The sequence below is a fragment of the Pongo abelii genome, chromosome 23, assembly GCF_028885655.2.
Source record: "Pongo abelii isolate AG06213 chromosome 23, NHGRI_mPonAbe1-v2.0_pri, whole genome shotgun sequence".
In the NCBI taxonomy this organism is placed as follows: domain Eukaryota; kingdom Metazoa; phylum Chordata; class Mammalia; order Primates; family Hominidae; genus Pongo; species Pongo abelii.
In genome coordinates, this window is record NC_085929.1 from 50,692,515 (window position 1) to 50,719,088 (window position 26,574).

The following is a 26,574-nucleotide window of genomic DNA, read 5'->3' on the forward strand; positions in this document are numbered from 1 at the left end:
AAGTGTTTCTCTGACTATCTACTGTGCTGAGATCTCTCCTTCTCAAACCCTGCTATGCCTTTGCATATGCTATTTTCTCCACCTGCCACGTTCTCACCCCTTCTTCTTCCACTGCAAACTCCTATGCAGCCATCAAGGCCCCATTCTCCTCTGGAAAGCCTTCCCGATCCCCTCGGCAACAACCACCACCAATATTTATTCACTGAGCCCACTTTGTGCCAAGCATTGTTCTAGACACGGGTGTGTAACCGTGATTGAGAGAGACAGACCATAGCAGCTTCTGAGGAGCAAAGGTCTGGTGGGGAGGCAGGTGTCACACACCAGCTGACCGACTGGCTGAGCCAATAATGCCATGGGTTTAAGTGCCATGAAGGAAAGCTCCAGGGGCCGTGCTAAATAATTATAGGGAGGACCTACTTCAGATATGGCAATCAGGGAAGGCTTCCCAGAGGAGGAGGTGTTTAAGCAGGTGTGAAGGATAAGGACTCAGCCACGTGAAAACTGGGGCAGGGGCTTCCAGGTGGAGGGAACAGGACATGTGAAGATGCCAAGGCAGGGAGGCAGGTGGTCGCTGTTGCCGGGAGAGAGGTTAGGGGATGAGGACGCAGGTGTGGCTGGCAGGTTACTTATGCTGGGGCTCATGGTCTGGGCTGCACAGCCTGGATTTTATTTTAAGAGCTATTGGGCGCCGTTGGTGGGTTTGAGTGAGTGGGGACAGGAAGTGACTCACTCCTCCGAGGGCTTGTGGGAGCCTCAGCTCAGGGGCGGGCAGGGGGTGTGGGGAAGGCTGCAGCCAAGAGTCCAGGTAGGAGGCTCCTGCGTGGTCCTGGGAGAGGAAGGGGCCTGGCCGGGGGCGGGGTGTGGAGGTGGGAGGACGGCAGTGCGCGATGGAGCGTGGAGGCCAGGCTGACAGGGTGCTGGTGGTGGGTTGTGGGGGTCGACCCCAGGCTCTGGCCTATGTAGCTGCCATTTTGGAGGTGAACAGCCTGCGGGGAAACTGGCATGGTTTGGGGAAGGCGGGGAGAGGGAGAGAAATAGAAGCATTGAGTTTAAGTGGCCTGCAGAACCCCGGGGGCCCAGGCGGCATGGCGGGCTCTGGGGATCTGGGCAGAGCTTTCTGGAGGTTTGTGGCAGCTTCACTTTCACGGCATCCACCCCCCTCGGGCCCTGCAGCAGAGAGGAGGAAGCTCTTGCCGGCTGAGCGGGCCCCGGAGGAAGTGAGCAGTGGGGCTCCTGCCTCCTGGCCTGGTCCCCGAAGCCCCCAGAAGAACCCGGAACTTGCTTCCATTCGGAACCCAGGGACCACCCTTTGCACCCAGTAGGCCTTTGTTTTCCTGCGTGGAAAGTGGTTGGGTGAGTTCTGGCATTGGGGCCACCATACTTGGGTGTTGGGGGTCACGGAGGGAGGAGCCCAGACACCACCTGGGAAGGATCCCAGAGTGCAGTCCCAGCCCAGGCCGCCCGGGGAAGGGAGTCGGTAAAGTGGGACCTTGAGTCCCCATGGCCCCTCCCGCTGCCCTGCTCAGAGGCTGCTCGGCGTCCTCCCTCCCTGTTCTATGGAGGAGTTGCCGCCCCTGAACTTCAGCCAACCCCTCTGTCTCCAGGTGACGAAACTGAGGCCCTGGGGCCAGGAAGGGGCTTGCCCAGGCTGCTGATCCCTTTGGGCGGCATCGAGTCCAGGCCCTCCTTGTAACCATGCATCAGGACCAGAGAGGGCAGGGGGTTTGCCCAACGTCACACAGCCCGAGTGAGGAGGAGCTGGCCTGGGACCCAGGCTTCCTGACGCCCAGGCCGGGCGCTTTCGTTTTCTCTGGCCGTGGCCCTCAGCTTGGGGATTAAGGGGCTGGGAGTCAGTTGTGTCTCCACCACCTCCACGCTACAGGGCAGGATGGAGTCTGGCATCCCCACCCCAGGCTGGCTGCTGGTGTGACACGGGTGGCTCTGGTTGAGTGAATGCCTCCGTCTCCCACAGCTCTGGGGGCTCCCTGCTCTGGCCACCAACTTCTGCCGTGTGACTCCCCTGCCTCAATGATTGAGTTTGAAAACACTAGGAAGACCCAAGGGCTGAAAAGGGAGGAAGAGGGAGGCCGGAAGGCGCCAGCCGAGCCGGCGAAGCCTTTGCAGGAGAGGAAGTGGACCAGGAGAACAGGAAGGAGGGCTGGGCTGGCTTCTGGGTCTGCCCCTGTCCCGGGCATGTGGCGAGCCCAGCCTTCTGCCCGTAATGAGGACGAGGAAGATGAGCAGTGCTTCTGTCAACCCTGGCCCTTCCGGTTTATGGGATGGGAGATGTCACCATTCCACGCGTCCACCTCAGCCAGCCCCACACAGGCCGACCGGGGAGGTTTCCCTTAAGCTCAACCTGACAAGCTCTGAGGAGTGAGCTGTACCTGCTTTGTCCTGTCTGGGGTGGGGTGGGGGTTCCTGGGTAGGGGGCTGGGGGCTGCAGGAGCACGGTGGGCAGCCGCTCTGCACCTGCCTGAGGAAGGACCACTTCCCTACCAAGCCTTTGCTTGGCTGTGCCCGCCCTCAGCTTCTGTGCCTTTTTCTACCCTGTCACCCCGCAAGGGTTGGCTCAAGGGCTCTTTCTCACAGGGCCCGTACCCCCTGCCTAGGCTGGCATGGTGACGTGTCCCCGGAACCTGGCTTCTACCCTCCTTCTGCGCCTCCAGGTCTAGAGGAAATGAGGGGCTCGGTGAGTTTGGGGCTTCTCAGACCGTGACGCCCTCTCCTGCCTCCTCTGTACAGGCTTGGGAGGCGATGGAGCCAGAATTCTTGTACGACCTGCTGCAGCTCCCCAAGGGGGTGGAGCCCCCAGCAGAGGAGGAGCTCTCAAAAGGTGTGTGCCCACGCAGGTCTGAGGGTGGAGGGTAGGGTCTGTGTGGCAAAAGTGAGCCTGGCCATGCCTGGGACTTGCAGTGCCTTCCCAGCTGTCAGCTGAGCACCCAATTCTGCTCACCCCTGCCTCCACCTTCTGCTTTATGCTTGACCCAACTCCTCCTCCCAGGACCTTCTACAGAGCTAGAACCTCTTCTCTCCAGATGAGAAACGGTGTGGATTACGATGGTGAATACCGATTGCTCTCGTCTTGTGAGCCTTCTGTGTGCCCCTACTGCACCAGCACCTCTTACCAATAGCAACTCATTTATTCTCAAGGGTGGGCATCATTGCCTGCTTTATATAGATGAGGAAACTGAGGCACAAGGGGTAACGGGACAGTAACAGGAAACTCTTAGCAAGTGGTGGACCTGGGTTCTGAGCCCAAGGAGGGTGGTCCCAGAACTGAGGTTCCACACGGACCACACAGCGATGCCCACCATGGAGTGATGCTTTGCGGGGTGTGGGGCTCCTGATGTGCTCCCCTCACACGTGTGGGTCTCTTTCAAAAGTGGGGTGAGCATAGGATGGAGCAATTCAACAAGCATTGGTCACCCTTTCAGCAAAGCTCTGTGTCATGAGCCCTTTGGGGGGTTGGTGGCCACAGTCCCTGAAACCTCCCTTCTAGGAGATGGCTCAAAAGAAGGACAGGGGCAGGTACCCAGAGCTGTCACCCTCCCTGTGTTCTCTGAAAGAAAAAAATGAACAACAGCGTGCAAGGAAGCAGCCAGATGTCCCAGTGGGGAAAGGCTTTAGGTGAACTCATTGGAATTTATGTAACCACAAAAACATAAATGTGCTGACAAAGAAAATGTGTGAAATAATTTAAGGGAAGGGAGCAGAATGCAGGTTTCTCCAGCTCCTGTGAATACTGCCTTTTAAGTTTTATTTATTTATTTTTTTCTTCAGACAGAAATCTTGTGTCACCCAGGCTGGAGTGCAGTGCCGCAATCTCGGCTCACTGCAGCCTCCGCCTCCCAGGTTTAAGAGATTCTCCTGCCTCAGCCTCCTGAGTAGCTGGGATTATAGGCACCTGCCACCACACCTGGCTAATTTTTGTATTTTTAGTAGTGATGGGGTTTCACCATGTTGGCCAGCCTGGCCTCAAACTCCTGACCTCAAGTGATCCACCCGCCTCGGCCTCCCAAAAGTGCTGGGATTACAGGCGTGAGCCACTGCACCCAGCCCTGAATGCCACCTTTTAAGTAGGTGTTATGGAGCAAGAACTCCAGCGCCAACAGGGTCCCTGGGATGGCAGGTGAGACCCCAGAAGGGACAAACTTGGTCCAGAGTCACCTGGCTGACTTCTTCACCTCTGGTATTCTGTGTTTAAACCAATGAAGATTAGAAAGTGTCCTGAGGAAAGTTGCTGAGTTAGAATAGTAGGACTTAGTTACTACAAAACAAAACAAAAAAAACCCATTAATTTTTTGTTTTACAACTGATTTAAGATACTAAAAGTTCTGGCAAGCAGAGCTGGGACATTGGATGATTCACATGGCAAGAAGTTTGCTCCAGGAAGGAGCAGCACCATATCCACTCACTCATTCCTTCATTCCTTCCTTCCTTCATTCATTCATTCATTTGCCTGCTCACTCGCCCAAGTGTTTGCTGAGAACCTGCCCCGTGCTGGGCACAACAGCCCATGACGCTGTTGCCTTCCCTTCATCAGAAGACATGGGTCTGGGTAGTACTTGAAGGTTTTCAGAATATCTAGGAAAAGCCTTTATTGGGGTCACATGAGGGATGATGCATTTTGTGAATTTAGGCAAGACAGTCCCCACTGCTGTCTCAGTATCCCCCATGTACGTTAGAACTAGTTGATCTCAGAGGTCCTTCTCAGCCCTGACATTTTGTGGGTTCTGTGAGTCTAAAATGTGGGCAGATGCTGGCCATGGCCTTGGGGAAGGGGAGCTGCTGGGCCTCCGAGGGCCACCCCGGGGAGTCTGACTACAAGAGGGGCCATGGAGGGGCCTGGCAGACCTGGGGTAAGTCTCACGTTTGCCCCTTAGAGCCTGGTGGGCCTGGGTACCTCCTCCCCTCTCTTGCTGGGGTTTCACTTTACCTAAATAGGTAGGGTTGCCAGATAAAACATAGGATACCCAGTTAACTTTGAATGTCAAGTAATCAAGAAATAACTTCTGAGTTTATGTCTCAAAGTATAAATGCTGCAGTGTCTGAAGATGAGCTGGTGGTCGTGAGGGAAATGAGGGAAAGCATGCTGGGGCGGAAGTGGCAGGACCAGTGCCCCTGGGGCTGTGGTGCTGGACTCTGTGGGTGACCTGCAGGGAGCGTGGCCAAGTGCTCCACAGGGTCCCCATGTGCTTGTCATACCCACTCTGCTTCCAGGAGGAAAGAAGAAATACCTGCCACCCACTTCCCGGAAGGACCCCAAATTTGAAGAACTGCAGAAGGTACAGCAGCCTCCACAGCCCTGACTTCCCTGGGTGCCTCTTCTTAGCAGAGCAGGCAGCGGCCTCCACGGGGCGGAGACAGCAGGCCGCCCCCACTCCTTGACCTCGGGCTGGGGGGTGGCGACCCCCAAAGACCCCTGGAAGGCCTGTTGAATGGAGCAAGTCACCCACAGAGCCTGCATGAACAAACATCTGTTGAGCACCAACTGTGTGCCTTCACATACACCATCCCAGCAACCCCATGGGATTTGAGGGGAATTTATTATCCCTTACATCCCAGGGACAGGACAGACAGCGAGGCTTAGACAGGTGACCTCATCTGTCAGGGGCATGCAGCTGCCCATAACGGAGCTGTGGTTTGACAGGAGCTGCCAGCCCCTAAGCCCATGTTCCTCCCCAGCTTGTCTGCCCAAGGTGTAGGAGAACTGGTGAGGTGGTGGCGGTGGGCCTGGGTCACCCATTCTTAGTTCTCTCCTTGGTCATGGGTCTGCTGCTAAGGCCACTGGACCAGCTGGGCACAGGTGGGCTCCAGGCCTCTGTTTCCCTCAGCCTCTGTGTCTCCAGTCTCCACATGGCCTCTCTGTTGCCTCCTCCAGGGAGGCCTCCTGGCCTACACCATCTTCCATATGCAGAGGCTTTGTGGGCCATTTTCCATCCTCCTTCCTATTCCCTCACTCCATCCATCCACATTTCCCACCTTTGGCCAGCACACCTGGCCCAGCCCTGTGACTGGCACTGGGGACACCATCCATGGTCTTGCCTGGAAGACCTGGTGGGGTGCTGACACGTCATCCCAGCTCGGGCTCCTCCACAGGCTGATGCAGAGACAAGGATTTGGATGCCAGTCGTTGAGTTGGGACGTTATCTCAGGGGTCATGGGAGGGAAGGGGCTAACACGTGGTTAGTGATGGAGCTGGTCATGGTTCTGGGGGCTCAAGCCTGCTGGGTACCCTGGAGCCAGCATAGAGCAAGTTCAGAACATTCCTGCCCAAGGGGCGATGGGGCTGGGGCATTTATACACCACCCCCCTGCCCCCACCAACAACCTCCTCACAACCTTTAGTGAACAGCTGGTCCCTGAGAAAGGGCTGGGCCTTGATTCCCTGGCACTCTGACCTTTTGAGCACAGCAGAGTGCAGGTGGGAGCTGGGCCGGTAGGCACCAGTCAAGGAGTGGGCAGGGCACCAGCAGCCCCTGCATTAACTTCCTAGGGCTACTGTAACATGTGACCGCAGACTGAATGGCTTAAACCACAGAAACCTATTGTCTTACAGTGCTGCAGGCCAGAGGCCCTCAATCAAGGGGTTGGCAGGATTGGCTCCTTCTGGAGGCTCTCAGGGGGCCCCTGTCTTCTCCCTTTCCCCCAGCTGTGATGGCTGCAGCATCCTGGTCTCCCAGACCTGTGGATGCATTGCTGCAGTCCCCACCTCCATCTTCACGTCCAATGTCATGTCCCTCATTTCCTCCTAGGACCTCAGCAGGGTCACCTTTAACATCCATATTTCTACGGACCACCTCTTCAGGGCAATCTAGGCTTTTTCTATCAAGTGTTCGTTGTCCAATTCTTTCCATTCTGCAAGCCATTTTCCCATTTTTGGGTATTTGCTATGGTAGTATACCACTTCCTGGTACTAAAACCTCACACATGATAATGACAGCGCCACACTGCTCAAGTTTGTGATGAAGAGAAGCAGGAAGTCTGCAGGAACCTGGAGCGGGCCCCTAACTTAGCCTGGGAGATCAAGGAGGGCTTGCCAGTGGAGGTGACATTTGACCAGGCCTTGAAGGATGGGTAGGAGTTGGCAGGCGAGAGGCAGGCATTCCGAGCTAGGTGGAGGGCCAGGTGAGAAGTCCCCATCCCCCCAAAAGTTGTCCCCTTGGAGCCTGCAGGTGCTGATGGAGTGGATCAACGCCACTCTCCTTCCCGAGCACATTGTGGTCCGCAGCCTGGAGGAGGACATGTTCGACGGGCTCATCCTGCACCACCTATTCCGTAAGTGCCTGTTTCTGGGGCTGCCTGGGCCTCGGCCCCATCCCCCTGACCTGGCCCCTCCAGGCCCCACAGGTGGGCTCTCTCCTTCAGTCCCCACAATGGTCCCGGGTTTAGGGACACCTGTCTCACTTTCTAGATGGGCCTGGGCTGGGGAGATGGAGGCGCTGTCCACGGCCCATGAGTGAGGGGGCCGAGCTGGGGCTCAGGCTGGGGCTCTGACGCCAGGGTTGGTGCTTCTTCTACCACACCACACTGCCTCTCTAACACTTATTGAGTGCCTGCTGTTTTGAGCTGCTGGGAGGTAACAGAAGAACCCATGGTCCCTGCCCTCGGGCTGCCCCACGCTGTTAGAGAGAAAACGGGCAGTCTTGCGTGGCTGGGGGCAGGGCTGGGCTCCTGCCTCCATGTTCCTCCTCAGTCTGGAAGGCTCCAAGGGGCTTTGCAGGGGGTGTGCATTCTCAGGGCCTCCTCCTGGCCCCGGGAAAGTGTTCCCCACAAGCCCCAGAGTCACCCTCTCCCTTTGCCCTTGCATGGTCATGTCTGGTCTACGCATCTCTTCTGCGTACAACTGTGGTCTCGGAGGCCACAGATAGGCCCAATTCCACGTCCTTAGCGCTTCGCCTGAGGCCAGCCTCTGCAGTGTTCGCCGAGCTCTTTGGAGATGGGCTGCACAATCCCACTCATGCGGCTAGCACTTCTGGGCATGTCCCATGTAGCAGGTGCAGTTCATCCTCAGAACAGCCCTGTGCTGTTACTACCCCATCTCACAGATGAGGAAAGGGAGCCTCTGAGAGGCCTCATAATTTGTCCAAGGCCTCATGGTTAGGGAAGCAGGGGGGTCAGGATAGAAGCCTAGGAGTGTAGGCTTTAACCACTAGGCCACACTGCCCTGCAGAGATGAAGAGGACACAGCTGTGCAGAAGGGCAAGGGCTGCAGGCACAGGATGATCAAGGTTAGATGGGCTCTCTCAACCAGCTCGGGGGGCTGAGACTTCCTCACATCATGTGGCCTGCATGGCCCCACCAATCCTGTTGTTCCATCACCCTGTGGATGAGGGTCTCCTGGAAGCTGGAGGGCATACCCGATTGAGGCTGTGGGTGTGGCCCAGGGTCCAACACCAAGAATGGGCTCTCCAGACCCATGTTCTCTGAAGCACCAGGCAGGCTCAGCCTCCTGGAGGGTCCCTGAGGTGCTCTCTGGTCTGTCCCCGGCCAGGGGCCCTCACCACCCTCTCCTGCCTCCAGAGAGGCTGGCGGCGCTCAAGCTGGAAGCGGAGGACATCGCCCTGACAGCCACAAGCCAGAAGCACAAGCTCACAGTGGTGCTGGAGGCCGTGAACCGGAGTCTGCAGCTGGAGGAGCGGCAGGCCAAGTGGAGCGTGGAGAGTACGTGGGCCACAACCTGGCCACCCCAGGGGAGTGTGGGGCCGCTGGGGTCCTTCTGCTCCAGGCTTCTCACCCACTGGGAAGGTGCACTCATCCTTCTCCCAGCAGGGGTACAACCTGGGAGTCAGGAAGGAGGTCGAAGCCTCAGGGAGCCACAGTCAGGCATCTGGCTGAGCAGCCAACAGCCTAGCACACGTCTGTGCCCCAGAGGGTATTACTGCAGCAAAGTGCAGCCCAAGGATAGCAAACAGTCTCTGTTTGCTATCTGAATTGCAGCCACTATTGAGTTCCAGGTACCATGGTCTGCCCATCCACACTCTCGTTTCATTAAAGTATTAGAATATCTGCAGGGCCTGCTTGTACAAAAAATGAGTGTGCCTGGCCAGGTGCGGTGGCTCACGCCTGTAATCCTAGCACTTTGGGAGGCCGAGGTGGGCAGATCACCTTAGGTCAGGAGTTCGAGACCAGCCTGGTCAACATGGTGAAACCCCATCTCTACTAAAAATACAAAGATTAGCTGGGCGTGGCAGTGGGTGCCTGTAATCCCAGCTACTCAGAAGGCTGAGGCAGGATAATCGCTTGAACCTGGGAGGTGGAGGTTGCAGTGAGCCGAGATTGCGCCACTGCACTCCAGTCTGGGCTGCAAGAGTGAGACTCCTTATCAAAGAAACACAAAAACCAAAAGAGTGTGCCAAATACCTAGACTTCCCCACCCCACCTGGTTCACAGTTTGGTATAGATTTCCTTCCCTTCAATTCTCTATATCCCTCCACCCCCACCAGATGAGAAAACTGAGGCTGAAAGAAGTTAAGCAGCTTCTCCAAGGTTGGGCGGTGAGGATTTAACACAGTCCGTTTTCAAACCCAGGTTTTGTTGGGTCACGTGTGCCTGCGTTCGCAACCTGTAAGGTCTCACAATCAGTAATCGATGTTGATGAAATCAACCCTGAATTAAGTCACATTCAGCTGAAATCTAATGATCGTTCAGCCAGTGCCTTCCCAGAGGTCACTTGGTTGTTTCCAATTGTAAACAGTGGTGCAGTAAACATCTTTGTGTCTAGAGCTCCTTCCACAAGGTAGATCATACCCCTGGGCTCTATTCTAAGAAGTGGGATGATGGGGTGAAGTGTGATGATTTTTAGGTTCTGAACATGTATCTCCAGATCTCTGCTCTCTAGAAGGCTGGACACAGACCTCCTTGGTCTGCAGATGGTTGTTCTGACAATGAGGAAGCCTCCATTTGGCTGCACATTTTGGCGGCCCCTTGGGCTCTGACCTGTCTCCACTCTCTTCCCAGCCATCTTCAACAAGGACCTGCTGTCCACCCTGCACCTCCTTGTGGCCCTGGCCAAGCGCTTCCAGCCCGATCTGTCCCTCCCAACCAACGTCCAGGTGGAGGTCATCAGCATCGAGGTAGGAGCCGGGATTTGTAAGCAGAAGCTGAGCGTCTTGGGCACGCATTGCCGTACCATGCATTGGTGGAGCTGGCTGGGGCGGGGCTGACCCAGGGTGAGTTTCAGGGAACCTTGAGAAATAGAATCCAGCCAGGATGGCCAGGGGCTGCTGTCTGGAGCTGGGGACGGGCTGGTAAGAGTCTAGTGGGGCTGGCAGAGGCCTGGGGGCATGAGGAGGTCCATGGCTGGCCAGCTCCACTTGACCTCAGCAGAGGGCATCTGGCTGGCAGAGGCTGAGGCCAGGGGCTGTCAGGCCATATCCCTGAGCCTTGTGTGGCCGTCCGTTCATTGCCACAGGGAGCCTTCACACCCCTAAGGCAAAACCACTGCTCTCACCATGAGGGTACTGTCTCTTGTTAGATTACTGATGGCTGTGACAGTGCCCTCTTCTCTTTCTAGGAGCCTTTCCGGGTTTCCCCACCCTCGGATGTTCTGTCTAGCCTGCGGCCTGCCTGTGCTGCAGTTAATACCCAGGAATCCACGACTTCCCTCTCCAGACAGACTCTGAGCATCACAATAGGGGGCCCCACCAGCTCTTTGCTTCCCATGACCGCCCCCACCCCACCCCAGCCTCGGGTCCCTCATGCATAGGGGCTCCATGTCTGAGGGCTTGCCTCTGACTTACCCCAAGAGAATAAGCCAAGTTTGGCCACACCCAGTCAGAGTCATTTCTATTTTTTTTTTTTTTTTTTTTTTTTGAGATGGCGTCTTGCTCTATTGCTCAGGCTGGTGTGCAGTGGTACAACCTTGGCTCACTGCAACCTCTGCCTCCCCGGCTCAAGTGATCCTCCCACCTCAGCCTCCCAAGTAGCTGGGACTACAGATTTGAGACACTGTGCCTGGCTAATTTTTTGTATTTTTGGTAGAGATGGGGTTTCACCATGTTGCCCAGGCTGGTCTCGAACTCCTGAGCTCAAGCCATCCACCTGTCTTAGTCTCCTAAAGTGCTGGGATTACAGGCCTGAGCTACCACACCCGGCCTTCTACTGTTTTTTAAAACCATTGATTATAATTCCCTACCAAGCAGTTGTGTGGCTTGGTCTATACTGCCAACATAAATCAGAAGTGACTTCATTGATTCACTCCTTCACCATTCATTTGTTCATAGTCACATGCTCACTGATACTGCCCTCCTCCCACTGTGAGACTCTGGGGATGCCTTGGGGAGTGAGGCAGACACATCCCCAACCTCAAGACTCCTGGGGAAGAAAGACAATTAAGCCAGGAGGCTGTCCTGAGGAGGGGTGATACAGAGCAAACGGGTCACTGGGGCTTCTTTGGGCCCCAGAGTTTTCTGGATTATTTAATTTCTTCCCCCTTTATTTTTCTTAGAGCACCAAGAGTGGTCTGAAGTCAGAGAAGTTGGTGGAACAGCTCACTGAATACACGTGAGGGAAGGATGAGGGCCCATGGGTGGGGCTGGGGCTCACAGCAGTGGACGGGGGCAGGGCGGGGGCCCGGGCAGATCTGCCTGACCTTTATGGGAAGGGCCCTCACACTCTGTGGCTTTCTCTCAGACCCGAAAAGGCTGCGCTTTCTCTCAGACCCACGGCAGCACACAGGACCCCTTTCTAGCCTCCAACCAGGTCCCTGCCTGGCCCCTCCCAGCCACCCTGCTTTGTTCTCTAGGGTGTGGGCCCCTGGGTTTGGGGCACAGGGCCCAGTGAATCTCTCTAGTGTGAGCAGGATGTTCCTCTTTCCTTGCAAAGCTGCAAGAGGCCCCTGCATGGCCAGTGGCTGGCCGTCTTGCTGCCTGCCCACTTTGGGGTGTGGCCGTCTTACTCCCCACCCACTGGGGGGTGTGGCCATCTTGCTCCCCGCCCGCTGAGGCATGGCCATCCTGTTCCCTGCCCACTGGGGAGTGGCCATCCTGCTTCCTGCCCACTGGGGCAAGGCTACCTGTTCCCTGCCCACTGGGGCATGGCCAGCTGCTCCCCACCTACTGGGGTTGGCCATCCTGCTCCCTGCCTGCTGGGGCTGGCCATACTGCTCCCTGCCCACCGGGGGTGTGGCCATCCTGCTCCCCGCCCACTGGGGGCTGGCCCTACTGTTCACCGCCTACTGAGGCTGGCCATCTTGCTCCCCGCCCGCTGGGAGCATGGCTGTCCTACTCCCTATGGAGCAGAACAGGTGGGACCTAGAGAGGGATGGGCCCCAGGGTCTGCACAGGCTGCCAACAGGTCCACCTTTCCTGGCTTCCGTGTGGTGCTAACTCACGATCTCTCACGGGGATGCAGCCAAGATGCTGGCCAGGTGGGGCTGCCATCCTCTGAAGGCTTGGCTGGGGCTGGAGCTGTGTGGACAGCACATGGTGTCTGTCTCTCCTGGCAGCCTTGGCCTCTGTGCTGAGCGCAGGTCTCTGTCACAGGCTGCTGGGCTCTGCCCCGTGGGGCCCAGCTCTCTTCTGGAGGGCTGTGGTTAGAGAGACTTGGCCTGCCCTGGACCTACAGAACTTCTCTTCTATGGGGTAGGGGTGGATCTAAAAACTTGACCAAAAAAAAAAAAAAGAAAAATTGTTTAAAAACAATAAAAATGGAGTGAAAGAAGCCAGACCCAAAAGAGGACACGTAGTATGGTTTCATTTTCATGAACTTCCAGGACAGGCAAAACCAACAGATGGCAAGAGAAATCGCAGCTGTGGTCAGTGTAGAGAGGGAGAGGATGGAAGGGAGAACACGGTGGGTGCTGGGAGGTTCTGCAGCATGTAAGTGGGGGTGATCACACAGGTGTGTATGTGTAAAACACACAAGCTGTAAACTTACAACTTGTGCACTTTATGAAATGTGTGATGTGTCTCCCTCAGAACAGAACAGGAACCACAAAACCAGCAGTTTCTAGGTTTGGAAGCCTCAGGGAAGGGCACGAACCTGTTTCTGCCCTTTGCTTCCCACAAAGACCTTCCCTGCTATCTGCCCTACCTACAAAGCTGCCAGCAAAACCACAAACATGCCAGTTTCTTTGCAACCTTGCCAGCACTGAGGCTTGTCATATTGAGAAATTGTAGGTTTGTGGGGTGTTTTTTTTTTAACCATTTGTTTGCTTTTTCCACCCTCTGCACAGCACAGACAAGGACCAGCCTCCGAGTGAGTACTTTCATCTTTTTGGAAATCTGTTCCTATCTGATGCGTATTAGTGCAGACAAGTCTTAATGCAGGGTTAATTGCTGAGCATTCTCTCATTTCCCCATCACCTGCTGTTTGTATCTCAAGCCTCATCTTATTCATTTGTCCCTCTTTTTGTCTGTCCATCCATGGAGCTGGCTGTTCCTTCTCATGATACTGTTCCTGTGGGGAGAGAGATTTATAATTCACATAGGCAGTGATCGTGGAGTCTGTTAAATGTGTGGGCTCTGGAGTCAGTGGCCTGGGTTCAAACACCAGTTTTCCCACTCATTAGCCACTTAAGTTTGGGCAAGTGTCTTAACTTGTCCGTGCCTCAGTTTCTTCATCTATAAAAGGGCACTCACTTTTTAAACTGGCAGTGAGGGTTAAAGGAGATAATTTATGGGTGTGTTCAGCATGTGGGCAGTGCTCAATAGTGAGTGGGCAATAATGTGGCTTCTGCTCTTCTGACAGAGCTGTTCACCAATCAGTTGATTGTTCTAGTTGTTACTTCTTTCATGTATCCATTCCTTTGTCAGTGGTCTGGCCAGCTCTTCCCCCTCCCATCCATTAATCTATTTATCCATCTATTGATCCATCCTCTCTTCCATTCATCTATCTACTTACCCACTTATCCACCCACCCACCTATCCATCCATCCATTCATCCATCAACCCATTCTTTCATTCATCTATCTACCCACCCGTCCATTTATCCATCCCTCCATCCATGCCTCCATTCATCCATCCACCTACCCATCCATCATCTATCCATCCATCCATCCACCTATCCATCCATCAACCTATCCATCCATCCACCCGCCCACCCACCTATCCATGCATTCATCCATCCATCCATCCATCCCTCCATCCATCCATCCATCCATCCCTCCATCCATCTATCCATCCCTCCATCCATCCATGCTTCCATTCATCCATCCACCTATCCATTCATCATCTATCCATCCATCCATCCATCCATACACCCACCTATCCATATATTCATCCATCCATCCATCCATCCATCCACCCATCCATTCATCTATCCACCTATCCACCTATTCATCCACCTATTCATCTATCTACCCATCCAACCACCTATCTATTCACCCATATCCATCCATCCTAACACTATTTTTCCTCCCTGTACCCTCCCCACTTAGACACATAGCTATGTGGGCAGAGATGCTATGAGGGGCAACTTATCTGCAGAGGTAGAGATAATAACCAGCCAGGAGCTTCTGAGAATGGGGGCTGAGGAAGGCTGAGTTTGGGGAGAAAGGAGAAACGAGAGGCAAGGAGGGCTGGCTGAGGATCTGTGTATGTAGCAGGAGGGGCAGCCTGAGGACATGAGGGGTTGCCCAGGGAGCAGTATTTTGGGCAGGGGGCAGCATGAGAAGTGGGTGTCGGAGGGTGAAGAAAGGACACAGAGGAGGGGCATTTTAACATGCATGATGCTATTTGGTGCTACTTTCCCCCCTTCACTAACTAGGGAACTGAAAGAGAGAGAGGTGCTGTGACTTGCTTAGAGTCACACAGCTGCTGAGTGGCAGAAGCCACAGCAAACTCAGGCCAGTCTGTGTATTTGGTGCCCAAGGACCAGTGTCCCCATGGGAGGTATGTTAGCTGCAAATAGCAGGAATTCAGCTAGTGCACAAAGGGCATTAGCCTGAGGACATGGGCACCCGAGGCTGGACCCCAGGGCCTGAGCCGCTGTTCCCAGACCCCAAGGGAGTGACTGAGTTGCTGACAGAGCTGGCCTTTTGCAGGCAGCAGGTTCAGACACTCTTGGGGGCGGGGGAGGCAGCAGGGAGCAGTCCTCACTCAGCCAATTTAAAACCAAGGGGAGGAGACTCATGGACCCTGATCACCCACCTGTGGCAGCTCCCGTGGCCCTGGGGAAGTGGAGCAGGGCCCTGGGAGGAGGGAGTGCCAGCTGGCAGATAAAGGGATGCAGCTGTGCCGATGCAGTAACAGGTGTCAGCTGCAGGAAGAGTGGCTGTTTATGAAGTCCTACTGTGTGCCCAGTCACTGTGCCATGGGGCCAGGTATGTTATCTCCTATCGAATTCTATCTCAGCAACAACCCCAGCTAGGAAGGCACAGAGAGAGAAGGTGACTCCCCTGGGGCCACACGGCCAGGAGAGCAGTGACTCAAATCCAGGTCTGTTTTATTTGAGAGCCATGATCTAAAACGACAGCTCCCTCTGGACTGGTTATTCTAAGAAACTTTTGTGAAAAAAAAAATTCCCTGTTTGGCACAAAGATAATAGCATCGTAATGAGGTGTTTATTGGATCTGTGTCTGCAGAGGACGTCTTTGATGAATTATTTAAGCTGGCTCCGGAGAAAGTGAACGCAGTGAAAGAGGTAGGAGAGATCAAAGCTCTCAGCGGCTCTCAGGCCGCCCACCCCACCCACTGCCCACCTGCGCTGTAGGAGGGAATCACAGGTCCTTGCATCACACCTGCTGTGTGCTAGGCCCTTGTTCTTCCCTGGTTAGGCCATCGTGAACTTTGTCAACCAGAAGCTGGACCGCCTGGGCCTGTCTGTGCAGAATCTGGACACCCAGGTAGGGACTGAGCTGTGGCGTCCCCAGGCAGGGCAGGGCCACTGGCCGTAGGAAGGAAAGAGGGTTCTGCAGGCCCTGGGAACCTGCTGTGTGGTGGGGGTTGCATCACCTCTTGGAGCCTTAGGGTCCCCCTCCCCGGTGGGACTGTTGCTGGCAGGCAGCACTGGCCCAGGGACATGGTGGGATCCCGGGGGTGAAGGTGTGGGAACACTTCACAAAGCTGGAGTCACCTCGGCTGTCACTGCTTCTCATTGTTATAATTTTATTTTATAATTAATCTCAGACTAGCTGATGCCAAGACTTGAAGCACATGAGTCTTCCCTGCGTGGTTGTGTTCGCCCAAACAGAATTTGTTAGATTTGTGCCACGTGCCAGGCGTAGGTGACAGCGCAGCCCCGCCGTCTGCAGGCTCCATGTCTCTCACAAGCACCCTGAGGAGCCCAGCCCCTCCCCCGGCTGACTTAAGCCGAATTTTCCCAGGAGCGGGAGCAGAATCTCAGGGGGTCAGCACCTACCGTGGGCTGTGGCTTTCCACAGTGAAGGTGTGTCCCTGTAGGCTTCCCACACCGCAGGGGAGCGAGGGGTGCAGAGGAGCAGAGCAGCTGCCAGCCCGGGGCCTGCAGAGTGGGCATGGAGTCTGCTGGATGCCAGTGGCCTGAATAGGACATGACGCAGGCATCTGGCCACCTGGGTTCTGCTGGGTGCTGGGGTCTGGGGTGGGGAGGGAGTCTGGTCCCAGACGGACCAGTTGGCTCATGAAGATCACAGCCAGAGAGCTGCTGACCTCTCAGAGAGACTCTGGATGGGCATTGGCTAGGGAGGGAGGGGTTAATGTAGTCCCATGCCTGGTAGCTAAAACCAATAAAGCCCTCGCTATGTGCCAGTCCCAGGGCAAAATGCTTTCCATGTTAACTCATTGAATCCTCTCCATAATCCTCTGAAGTGGGAACTGTACTACCCCACTTACAGAGGAGGATGTTAAGGCACAGAGAGGTTAATTAACTTGTCTAAAGTCACACAGTGATAAGTAGTGGAGCTGGGATTTGAACCCAGGCAGCTGGGGCCAGAGTTAGTGCTTATAACCACCTCGCATGGTGGCCACGTGAGAAGTTTATGTGTGATATGGTGTGGTAGCATGGCAGGGTGGAAGTACCAGGCTCTGTAGCCAGACAGACACACATTTCCCTCCTGCCTCCACCACTTATGGGCCCTGGGGTCCGCTGAGACCCCTCCACATTTGCTGTGTGACCTTGGATGAGTTACTGGACTTCTCTGAACCTCAGGCTCTTCTTATAAAGTGGGTACAAGACAGCAGCTTAGTAGAATTGTGAGTGATACATGAGCTGGTGAGCCCCACGTGTTTGGTATATTACCTGGCATGCTGCCGGCATGAAACAAGTGAGAGATTTGTAGTTTTATTATATTTTATGTGGGTATAAGCAGGATGATTTCTGAGATTTACATTCTACTTGTTCTATCTTTATCTCTCCCTTGGTGAAATAATGGGTTTTAGAGACTCATGGCATGTGCAGAGGTGGTATTTAGAGACTGTTCAATAAAATGGGGTAAGGAAGTCCCTTGCATTCCAGTTGCATTACCAAGGAATAGCGGCAGAAAAGATTTCAGGCCCAAACTAATAACATCGAAACAGACTTAATACGAGGAAATTCCATTAAGGGCTTCGAATGGCAGTTTCTTCCAATATCCCATCCTGTGTTTTGTATCTTTGAAGAGACTCAATAGGATTATATTAACATATGATATGGTGGTGGCAGGGACGACAGCTTTATCTCTGAACATACAGACAGACAGAAATATTAATGTGGCAGCTGGTGAGATGAGCCCGGTGTGCTGCTCTCTGCCTTTCCCTGATGGAATAATTTTACACTTAACTCTGTTTTCCCCTGTGTTTCTGTAGCTTGTGGAATGGCGTGCTGTTTAAAAACTGACATGAGGCTTTTCTGCAGTAAGTTTAGAAAGCACTCTTTTCACTGAGCACGTACTGTATACCAGGCAGCCTGAAACCACTTTTTACCTGCAACCCTGTGAGGTCAGGCATGTCTTCCCCACTTCTCACCAAGGAACCAGAGGCTCAGAGAAGTTGTATGACTTCCTTAGGGCCACACAGCCTGTAAAAGACAGAGTGGGCTTCCCTAGGCTTCTTCCATATGACAGTCTCCAGTTCCTTCCTTTATAGTTTGCAGACGGGGTCATCTTACTCTTGCTGATTGGACAACTTGAAGGCTTCTTCCTGCATTTAAAGGAATTCTACCTCACTCCCAACTCTCCTGCAGAAATGGTAAGTTTTCCAAGGATTTTTCTTTATGGTCTACCTCTGGGTGAACAGATATACAGAACTGACATGACCAGTCTGTTTATTCACTTCCAGGTGAAGTGAAGGGTGTAGGGGAAGCTTATTTGTCTATACGTCTGCCTATCCATCCGTCCATCCATCCACCTATTCACCTATCCATCCATCTACCATCCATCCATCCATCCATCCATCCATCCATCCATCCATCCATCCATCCATCCACCCAGCCAGCCACCCACCCACCCACCCACCCATCCACCCACCCATCCACCCATCCACCCATCCACCCACCCATCCACCCATCCATCCATCCATCCATCCACCCACCCACCCACCCACCCACCCATCCATCCACCCACCCACCCACCCATCCATCCACCCACCCACCCACCCACCCATCCATCCATCCACCCATTCATCCACCCACCCACCCACCCACCTACGCACCCACCCACCCATCCATCTACCCAGCCACCCATCCATCCACCCATCCATCCACCCATTCATCCACCCACCCACACACGCACCCACCCACCCACCCATCCGTCCATCCATCCATCCATCCATCCATCCATCCACCCATCCATCCATCCATCCATCCATCCATCCATCCATCCATCCATCATCTACCTATCTATCCATCCCCATCTACCCATTAGCTACCTACCCGACTGCCTATTAGCCCTCCTGTTCACCTACCAAGCCACTCACCATCTATGCACCCATCCATCTAACTGCCTACCTGTCCATCCACCTACCTGCCTGTCCATGCACCTATCTTCCTGTCTGTTTATTCATTTACCCAGTCCATCTATCCATCCATCCATCCACCTGCCTGCCTGTCTACCCACCCATAGGAAGTTTATCCGTATGTCTGTCTGTCCATCTATCCATCCATCCATCAACTTGCCTACATGTCCATTCACCTGCTTGTCCTGTCATGCATCCATCTGTCTGTCCTTCAATCCATCTTCCTGTTCTGTTTATTGATCTACCCAATTTACCCATACACTTGCCTGCCCATCCACCCACCTGCTCATCCACCCATCCCCTACCCACACGCCTGTTCCCCCATTCCCTGAGGGCCTGTTTAGTGCCAGGCCCTGAACTACATGGGATGTTAAGATGATCCAACATAGCTCTTGCTTTCAGGGACCTCTCAGTCTATGCCCACTGTTCTCCTAGTGACGTGTGGTCTTGCAGGTCCACAGTGAAATGTGTTGGTTCAGATGCCTGGGCCAGATAAGGGGCCTGGAAGAATGAGGGCTTAGAATAATCTCAAGGAGTCAGGAAGGGCATTGCATCAGAGGTGAGCCGGGAAGTTGATTAGGGATTGGTTTGCAGAGTTATCAAGGAAGGGCTTGCAGAGGGGAGGGAATAGCATCAGCAAAGCCTCAGAGTGGGGCAAGAACGGGAATGGGTCAGGGAGGTGTCGGTGCTTCACTCTGGCTAGAGGGGCTGGAAGGGTGGGGCCTGACCTGGGGGGATCAGCAGTTCCCACGTGGACCCTAGAAGCTGGTGGACTGGCTGGGAGCTGGCTGCCTGCGTCCAGGCATGAGGGCTGTGGCTTGACCTGGGGAAGAGGGATGAAGAGAGTGATGGAGGTGAGGTGGGAGGGCAGGTGAGCCTGCAAAGATGCAGCTCCCACCGCCTCTTCCCCAGGTACAGCCTTCAGTGCCCGCTGGCTAGTCCTGCCTCCACCCCACCAGGCCCCGGTTGTGTGTATCACCACTTCCTCCAGCTCCCTGGGCTCTCCCACCTCTGGGCTTTGCCACAAGCTGTTCCCTTGCCAGGAGCGCCCTTCCTACCCGGTAGGCCTGGCCCAGGAGAAGGGATTTTACTACTTTCCAAATAAGGAAACAGAGGTCCACGGGCGGCCAAGGCTTACCCCGGGTCACTGCCAGGCAAGAGGCCTGGGTCTTGTGCTCTTCACCACCAGCTCCCTGCCTGCCTGGACCTCAGGTTTTCTGTGTCTGAAAACGGGCTGACAATCCCTGCCCCTTACTCAGGCCACACAGGTAGTAAGAAGGAGTTTGGAGAACCATCGAGGAGAAAGCATTGAGGGACATGTGGTCCCTAGTATCCCCAGCCTTGCCTCTCACAGGAGGTGACATTGGAGGTGTGCATCCCAAAGGACAGGTTGGAGTGTTGGTGGCTGGTGGCGTGCCCAGGATCCCGGGCAGCCAGCTTATCTCCATCCATGCCAGGGTTCCTGTGGCCTGGGGCAGGAGGACCTCTTTATCTCTCTGCAGCAGTAGCTTTTTCTAAAGAGGTGAAGCAGGAGGCAGGGCCGCATGCCTCCTTCTGGTCCAGGGCCAGCCTCTGGGGCTGTTTCTGGGAGAGACAAAGGCTTCCATTCCTTTCACATGCCCAGGGCATCCCTGGCACTGGATCAGGCCTCTTGGCTTATCTGGGGCCCAGTAGCAGGTGAGGTCCCCCCTGGACCCCTACCAGACTCCCCCTCCACCTGGGCCCTTCGTCTAGGCCCCTCTCCTTAACCTTCCTGGACACCCACCCTCGTGCCTCTCCCCTGCTTCAAGTGGAGCACCCAAATGCCAAGCCCCATCTGCCTCCCCGGCCACGTCCCCTCCTCCCTTCCTGCCGACTCCCAGCCACAGCCACATGACCTCTGGCCCCCTTCCAGCTCTCCAGGGCCTGGTCCTCCCCCATTTCCTCATATCCACGCAGGCTGTGCTCTCAGCCCAGCCTACCCTGGCTTTGCTTCCCACCTGCTTCCCCGGGCGGGTGGCCAGCTCTGCCCACCTTCTCAGCTCCTCTGCAGTCCCTCAGCGCTCTGTGGGGCCCTGTACCACGGTCCACACTCCCTTGGGGTTAGCTCCCTGCACTTTGCCTCTCCTGGCTCTCTCCCCACTCACCCTCCCTCCTTGCCCCTGTGAGAGCGGGGCAGGGTTGCATCTCCACTTTACAGAGGGGAGCCCGGGGCCCGAGAGGCTTACCCAGTACCACCCAGCTGCTCAGTGGCAGCCTTACGCCAGGACAGCCTGCCGCCCGCAGCGTGCCATGTCCCTCGCCCCCAGGGGGATGCATCTTGAGTGGGTGTGGCCTCCACCTTCCCTGGAGGCCAGGTGCTCTGGACTTGGTTCCCAAGAGCTGGGATGTTGGGTCAGAGCAACGAGGCCGGGGCAGTTGGTGTCTACGGTCCTGGTGGTCGTGGCAGGCACGGTGGCCGCTGCTTCCTAGGTTCTTCCATTTGGAGAAGCCTCATCAGCCAGCCATTGCCACAAACGTGCTGCTTAACAAACCACCTGAAAACCTAGGGGCTGAAAACCACGCTCATTTCTTCCCACAGACCGGCAGGTTGGCTGAGTTTAGCTGCTAGAGGCTCAGCTAGGCTTTGTCACTCCTCCGAGGACTGGATGGGGATCAGGCTGTCGTGGCTGGGTGGCTCGGCTCTGTGCCACAGCCTGCCATGTTCCTTCTGGGACCAGCAGCTGGCCTGGGCACGCTTTCCTCCTGGCAATGGCAGACACATGAGAGACCAGGCAGAAGGCATGAGGCCCTGGCTCAGAATGGGCAGGCTGCCACTTCCATCGGAGCAGGCCCTGTGGCCTTGGCAGTGACATGGGACAGCCCTGCAAAGTGTGTGGGCGCAGAATTGGGCCGACGGTGGGATCTGCCACAGGCAGTGTGGACGAATGTGCTAGCAAACCCTCATGTTGGGTCTTGGAGTTAGGAATGCTTCCCATCCCCATTTCCACAGAGGAAACAGTTGAGAGAGGCACAGAAGTCTGGCCCAGAGCACACAGTGAGTTAGGGTCCTCCCTGTTTCCCTCCTATGGAGCCAGTGTGAGTCTCTGGGAGATGGAGGGGTGCCAGGGCTCAGTGGGGTTGAAGCTAAGGCTGAGACTGGGGTCAGAGCCTGCCTCAGGAAGGCAAGGCACTGAAATGTGAGCGGTGAGGAGAGAAGGCGGAGGAAGGGGGCAGGCAGGACCACCTGCGGGCTGAGGGCCTGGGGCTCGGAACCCAGCTCAGAGCCGCTCTGGGGTGCCCCTGGGCCGCAGGGCCTCTGCTCAATCTGTTGCACCATCCAAGCCCCAGTTACAAGACGGGAACAAACGTGCAGACTTCCATGTTGCTGTGTGCAGCCGCTTTGCTGAATCCACTGATTTTAGAACCTACTTCTGAATATGAGTCAGATTAGATGTGGGGGAAAAGCAGCAGCCTCTTAGCTCAGACTCCAAGAATGAATTTTTACAGCATATTGTGGGCAATCTCTGCTGCAGGAATGTGTAATCAAAATGCTGAAGAGGTCGTCAGCTGAGGAGGGCGGGAACACCAGCCTTTGCTGAAGGTGGGCCTCTGCGGAATTGTTATCTTGGCAGAGTAGCCTCTTGAAATTGGATTTCTCATTATCAGACCCTCTTTGCTGATGGTGTTTATGTGAGATAGTTATTCGTTGTGGGCACGGAAGTTAAGGACGGAGGGAGAGAGGATCATTCGCTCCCAGAAATAAAATCCCCGGAGCCAGGAATCCTTGGTGTCCTTCCACGTTAAATTATTTTCCCCAGGAGGATTTGCACGTATCCTCCTGGGTTGTAACCTTCTCTCAGCTCCGTGGAAGGTGGTAGTTTTATCTTCATCTCAAGCCACACACGGAAGAAAAATCTCTGGACAGAGCATCGTGAGATAGCTCTGGAGCCAGGGTCAGCTCTTCTGGGGGATATCTTTTGTTCAGATTGGGGGGGATATCTTTTGTTCAGATTGAGTGTCATTGAGGAAGACTGTGACAAACAGAAGCAGATGTCATAATTTTCAGTGATAGCAATTCCCAAAGCATAAGCTCCATGAGGGCAGGAGGTCTGGTCTGTTTTGGGCACTGGTTGTATGGCTAGCACATAGTAGATGACAAGTATTTTTTAAATAAGTGAATGAACAAAGTGTTTCTAAAACATTGGTCCCAGGAGGTGTTCTGTGACAAATGGGTTCTATGAATAAATAACTTGGGGAAACATGTCTAGTCTTGAAGGTTCATGAGACCCACTAACACATTCAAGGCTCTGATAAGTCCTGCAGTGAAGGACTTCCATATTATTTTATTTAATCCAACGGTTTCTAAAAACGTTTGGCCACAGATATCCCCTTTCCTGTCCATCCTAGATCACAGTTTGGGAGATGCTGGCTCACTGAGTATATCAAAGGCGGGGCTTTGAGGCAGGAGAGCACAGTGTGGAGTCTGGAACCTCAGGTTCCTCAGGTTCTTGTTACTCTGACATTTACTCTCCATGTAACTGCAAATAATATTCATGATGAGAACGTGAACAATAGCAACAATTGCAACCCTAGTTCCCCAGAATATTCCAGTCTAGGAGGAAGAACTGGGGACACTGTGATGGGAACTTCCGGTGATGCTCTGGCCTGTCCACTCGGAGCTTCCCATCCATCTTGGTCTGGACAGCCTCAGAGTTTCACCCCGCATTGGCACCTGCAGCATGCTGCATCATTGGTGCCGTGTGATAGCCTTTGTTTCACTCTTGTCACCTAGGATGGAGTACAATGGTGCAATCTTGGCTCACTGCAACCTCCGCCTCCTGGGTTCAAGCAGTTCTCCTCCCTCAGCCTCCCAAGTAGCTGGGATTACAGGCACGTGCCACCACACCCAGCTAATTTTTGTATTTTTAGTAGAGACAAGGTTTCACCATGTTGGCCAGGCTGGTCTCGAACTCCTGACTTCAGATGATCTGCCCACTTTGGCCTCTCAAAGTGCTGGGATTACAGGAATGAGCCACCGTGCCTAGCCTGTTTCTTCTCATTGGCTGACTACAGAGGAGCGGCCCTGCTGCTGCTTCTGGGCACCCTGCCCATACACTCCTTTCCATCTGGGACCCGCCCTCCATCCTTCATGTCCCCAAGTGGAGAAGGACTCTGCTCACCCACTTCCAGCTCCTGTGCCTTCATCATCCTCACCTTCAAATCTTGCTTTGTGGCTTCAATTCTGTGTCCGTCATCACATTGGACGCACATGGCAGCCTCGGAGAGGAAGGCAGACAGATGTATCATCCCCGTGACACAGATGAGGCACCCGAGGCCCAGCCAGGATGTGTGACTTGTCTGAGGTCAGACACTTAGTGGCAGGGATGGGGGTGGCAGTGCACAGACATCCAAGCTAGATCCCAAGAGTCCTCTTGCTCGGGCCCTCCAGGAGGTGGCTGGAGGTGGCCTGGGCTAGGCTGGCGTTTCTAGATGAGTCTTACCTGGCCTTGCTCATCCACCGCTTGGCCAACCTGGCCTCTTGGCCCCTGGCAGGTTGCCATGGGAACTGCCCTGCCCTGGTGGGGCTGGTGTGGCCAGGCAGATAGAGAGGGAATGGGACCAGGCACAGCTGACCCCCGGGCTGGGATGTCCAGCCCCTCTAGTGGATCTACGGGTGGCTAAGGCATTGAAGGGAGGACCTGTTTGAGGTCACTGTGAACCAGGAGTTCGTCCCTCTTCACCCACACCATGCTGCTGCCCTAAGGCAAAGGGCTGGGACCTACTCTGCTTGTAGATGAGGCCCAAGGGAGAAGCTAGAATGGAAAGGGAGCGGACCTACTGTGGGAGGGCCGGCAGGCTCCTGGGCTCTCACCATATCCTGTAGCAAGGCACAGGGGAACTGTGGTGAGCCCATTTTGCAGGTGAGCAAGGGGAGGCCCTGGGCAGGGACCAAGCTGAGCTCTGAATCACTGGGGGACCTGACTGATGCCTGGGTGTCCTCCACGCTAAAGGGAGCCATCTCTGAGACTGCACCCCAGGCAAGGGGTGGCGGAAAGGACAGCCACCTGGGTGGGGACCGCTCCAGTCTCTAGCCTGCTTTGCGTGAGCATTGGAGTGGACAGACCTGGTTAGAGCGTTTTCTGTCTCGTGAGCTCCAGTGAGCCCCTTGGCTCCTCTGAACCTTGATTTCCTCACTGTGCTTTGCCCTGGGAAACAGCTGTTCTCAAAGGGGCTCTGCCACCCCAGGCACTTGCTCCTTTCCCTGGGTAGTTCTCCCTGCCTGGCGGGACTCACCACCGGGCTTCACCTCCACCAGGAAGCCTTCCCTGATCCCTACTGGGTATCTTCCTTGGTGATTGCCTTTTTCACGGGCAGTGGCCCCTGGACGCAAGTGTGTGCCCAGTGTGGTATAGCACCTGTTCAGAGTGGGGCCTGTGAGTGGCTGAGGAATGAGACATGGATTGCTTGTGTGACAGAGTGAGCTGTAGGGAGATGCTGGATGACCACGGATTGTGGCTGTGGTCAGGGATGCCCACCTTGGATGGGAGTTTAGGCTCATGATGGACATCACAGACAACAGGAAGGGCTTGGCACTTGGGACTCAGGGCCTGGCCTGGGGCTGCTGCTTGTGCCCACATCTGACAGGGCCTTGTCATCATAGCTGCACAACGTCACCCTGGCGCTGGAGCTGCTGAAGGACGAGGGCCTGCTCAGCTGCCCTGTCAGCCCTGAAGGTGAGTGCAAGGCAGATGCCCACATGGTGGCCAGCCCTGGGTGGCAGCCTCGTGTGAGAGCCACAGAACAGGGTGCAGGGCGTTGGGGGATGAGCAAGCATTGGCAGAGTCCTCTTGCCTGGCAGGGGTGGAGAATGGGCACTTGCCAAGGTTTCCTGGGAGGGGGCACTGCAGCCCCAGGGGAAGACGTTCTGGGGAGGGGGAGACCAAGGTCTCTGGGGACAGGCTGTCCAGAGAAGCCAGACCTTGAGGAGTTGCTGTGTTGGGGGCACCACAGGACGGTTCAGAGGAGGGCTGGCCAGGAGGAGGAGGCAGTCACGCAGCGGGTGCGGGACTCAGGCCTGGAGTGACCAGCTGTCCTGGCTTCCAGGGATTCTCCTGGGATTAGCACTGAAATCCTGAATGCCAGGAAACCTCGACCACACCAGGACGGTCGGTCACTGCCACCCAGGCCTGACTGGCTGCCCTGCCCTCCTTTGGCCCGCAGACATCGTGAATAAGGATGCCAAGAGCACACTGCGGGTGCTCTATGGCCTGTTCTGCAAGCACACGCAGAAGGCACACAGGGACAGGACGCCCCGTGGAGCCCCGAATTGACCCTCACTGCCCCCAAAGCCCAGAGCCTGCCAGTCAGCCCAGCTGGAGGGCCTGAGGCCGCAGGAGGTCCTCCCACAGTCCCGCTGTTTCCTGTGCATTTGTGAACCGCTTCCCTCCCACTCTGTCTCCTGTCTCCATCGTCGGATTATCTTTGAACCCCCTTGTGTGGATCATTTTGAGCCGCCTGGCCTTGCTCAGTTTATTTTAATAAAAGTATTTCTGGGAGGGATTCTGGAGACTTGCCAGGGTCCTGGGGAGGGCCCTTAAACCTGCAGCCTCCCTCCCATGGGGTGAGTGTGGGTCACATCAGCCTCTCATCTCTGGGCCCAGGCTAGTGACAGCCCAGAGAGGTGGCATCACTCAGGGCTGGGGGCTCTCAGGGACAGGGCCCACAGTCCCAGACCCCAGCTTTTCCAGCCCAGCTCCCCA

The 26,574-nt window shown here is 55.2% G+C and overlaps 1 protein-coding gene across 2 annotated transcripts; it reads left to right on the forward strand.

The window, feature by feature from the left end:
* The first annotated feature begins 777 nt into the window (after positions 1 to 777).
* On the forward strand, positions 778 to 26,363 carry PARVG (parvin gamma). Of its 2 annotated transcripts, XM_063723105.1 has the most exons (14): positions 778 to 805; positions 1,177 to 1,353; positions 2,746 to 2,836; positions 5,224 to 5,288; positions 7,178 to 7,280; positions 8,526 to 8,666; positions 9,963 to 10,078; positions 11,452 to 11,507; positions 13,180 to 13,202; positions 15,529 to 15,587; positions 15,721 to 15,789; positions 17,987 to 18,088; positions 25,476 to 25,548; positions 26,036 to 26,363. In XM_063723105.1, exons 3-14 carry the CDS (start codon positions 2,758 to 2,760, stop codon positions 26,143 to 26,145), a joined length of 996 nt encoding a protein of 331 aa, XP_063579175.1. In that variant the 5' UTR covers positions 778 to 805; positions 1,177 to 1,353; positions 2,746 to 2,757; the 3' UTR covers positions 26,146 to 26,363. The 2 variants fall into 2 exon arrangements, with proteins under 2 accessions (XP_063579175.1, XP_024095539.1); XM_024239771.3 differs by lacking the exon at positions 778 to 805 and having other exon boundaries at positions 1,038 to 1,353.
* The last annotated feature ends 211 nt before the right edge of the window (positions 26,364 to 26,574 follow it).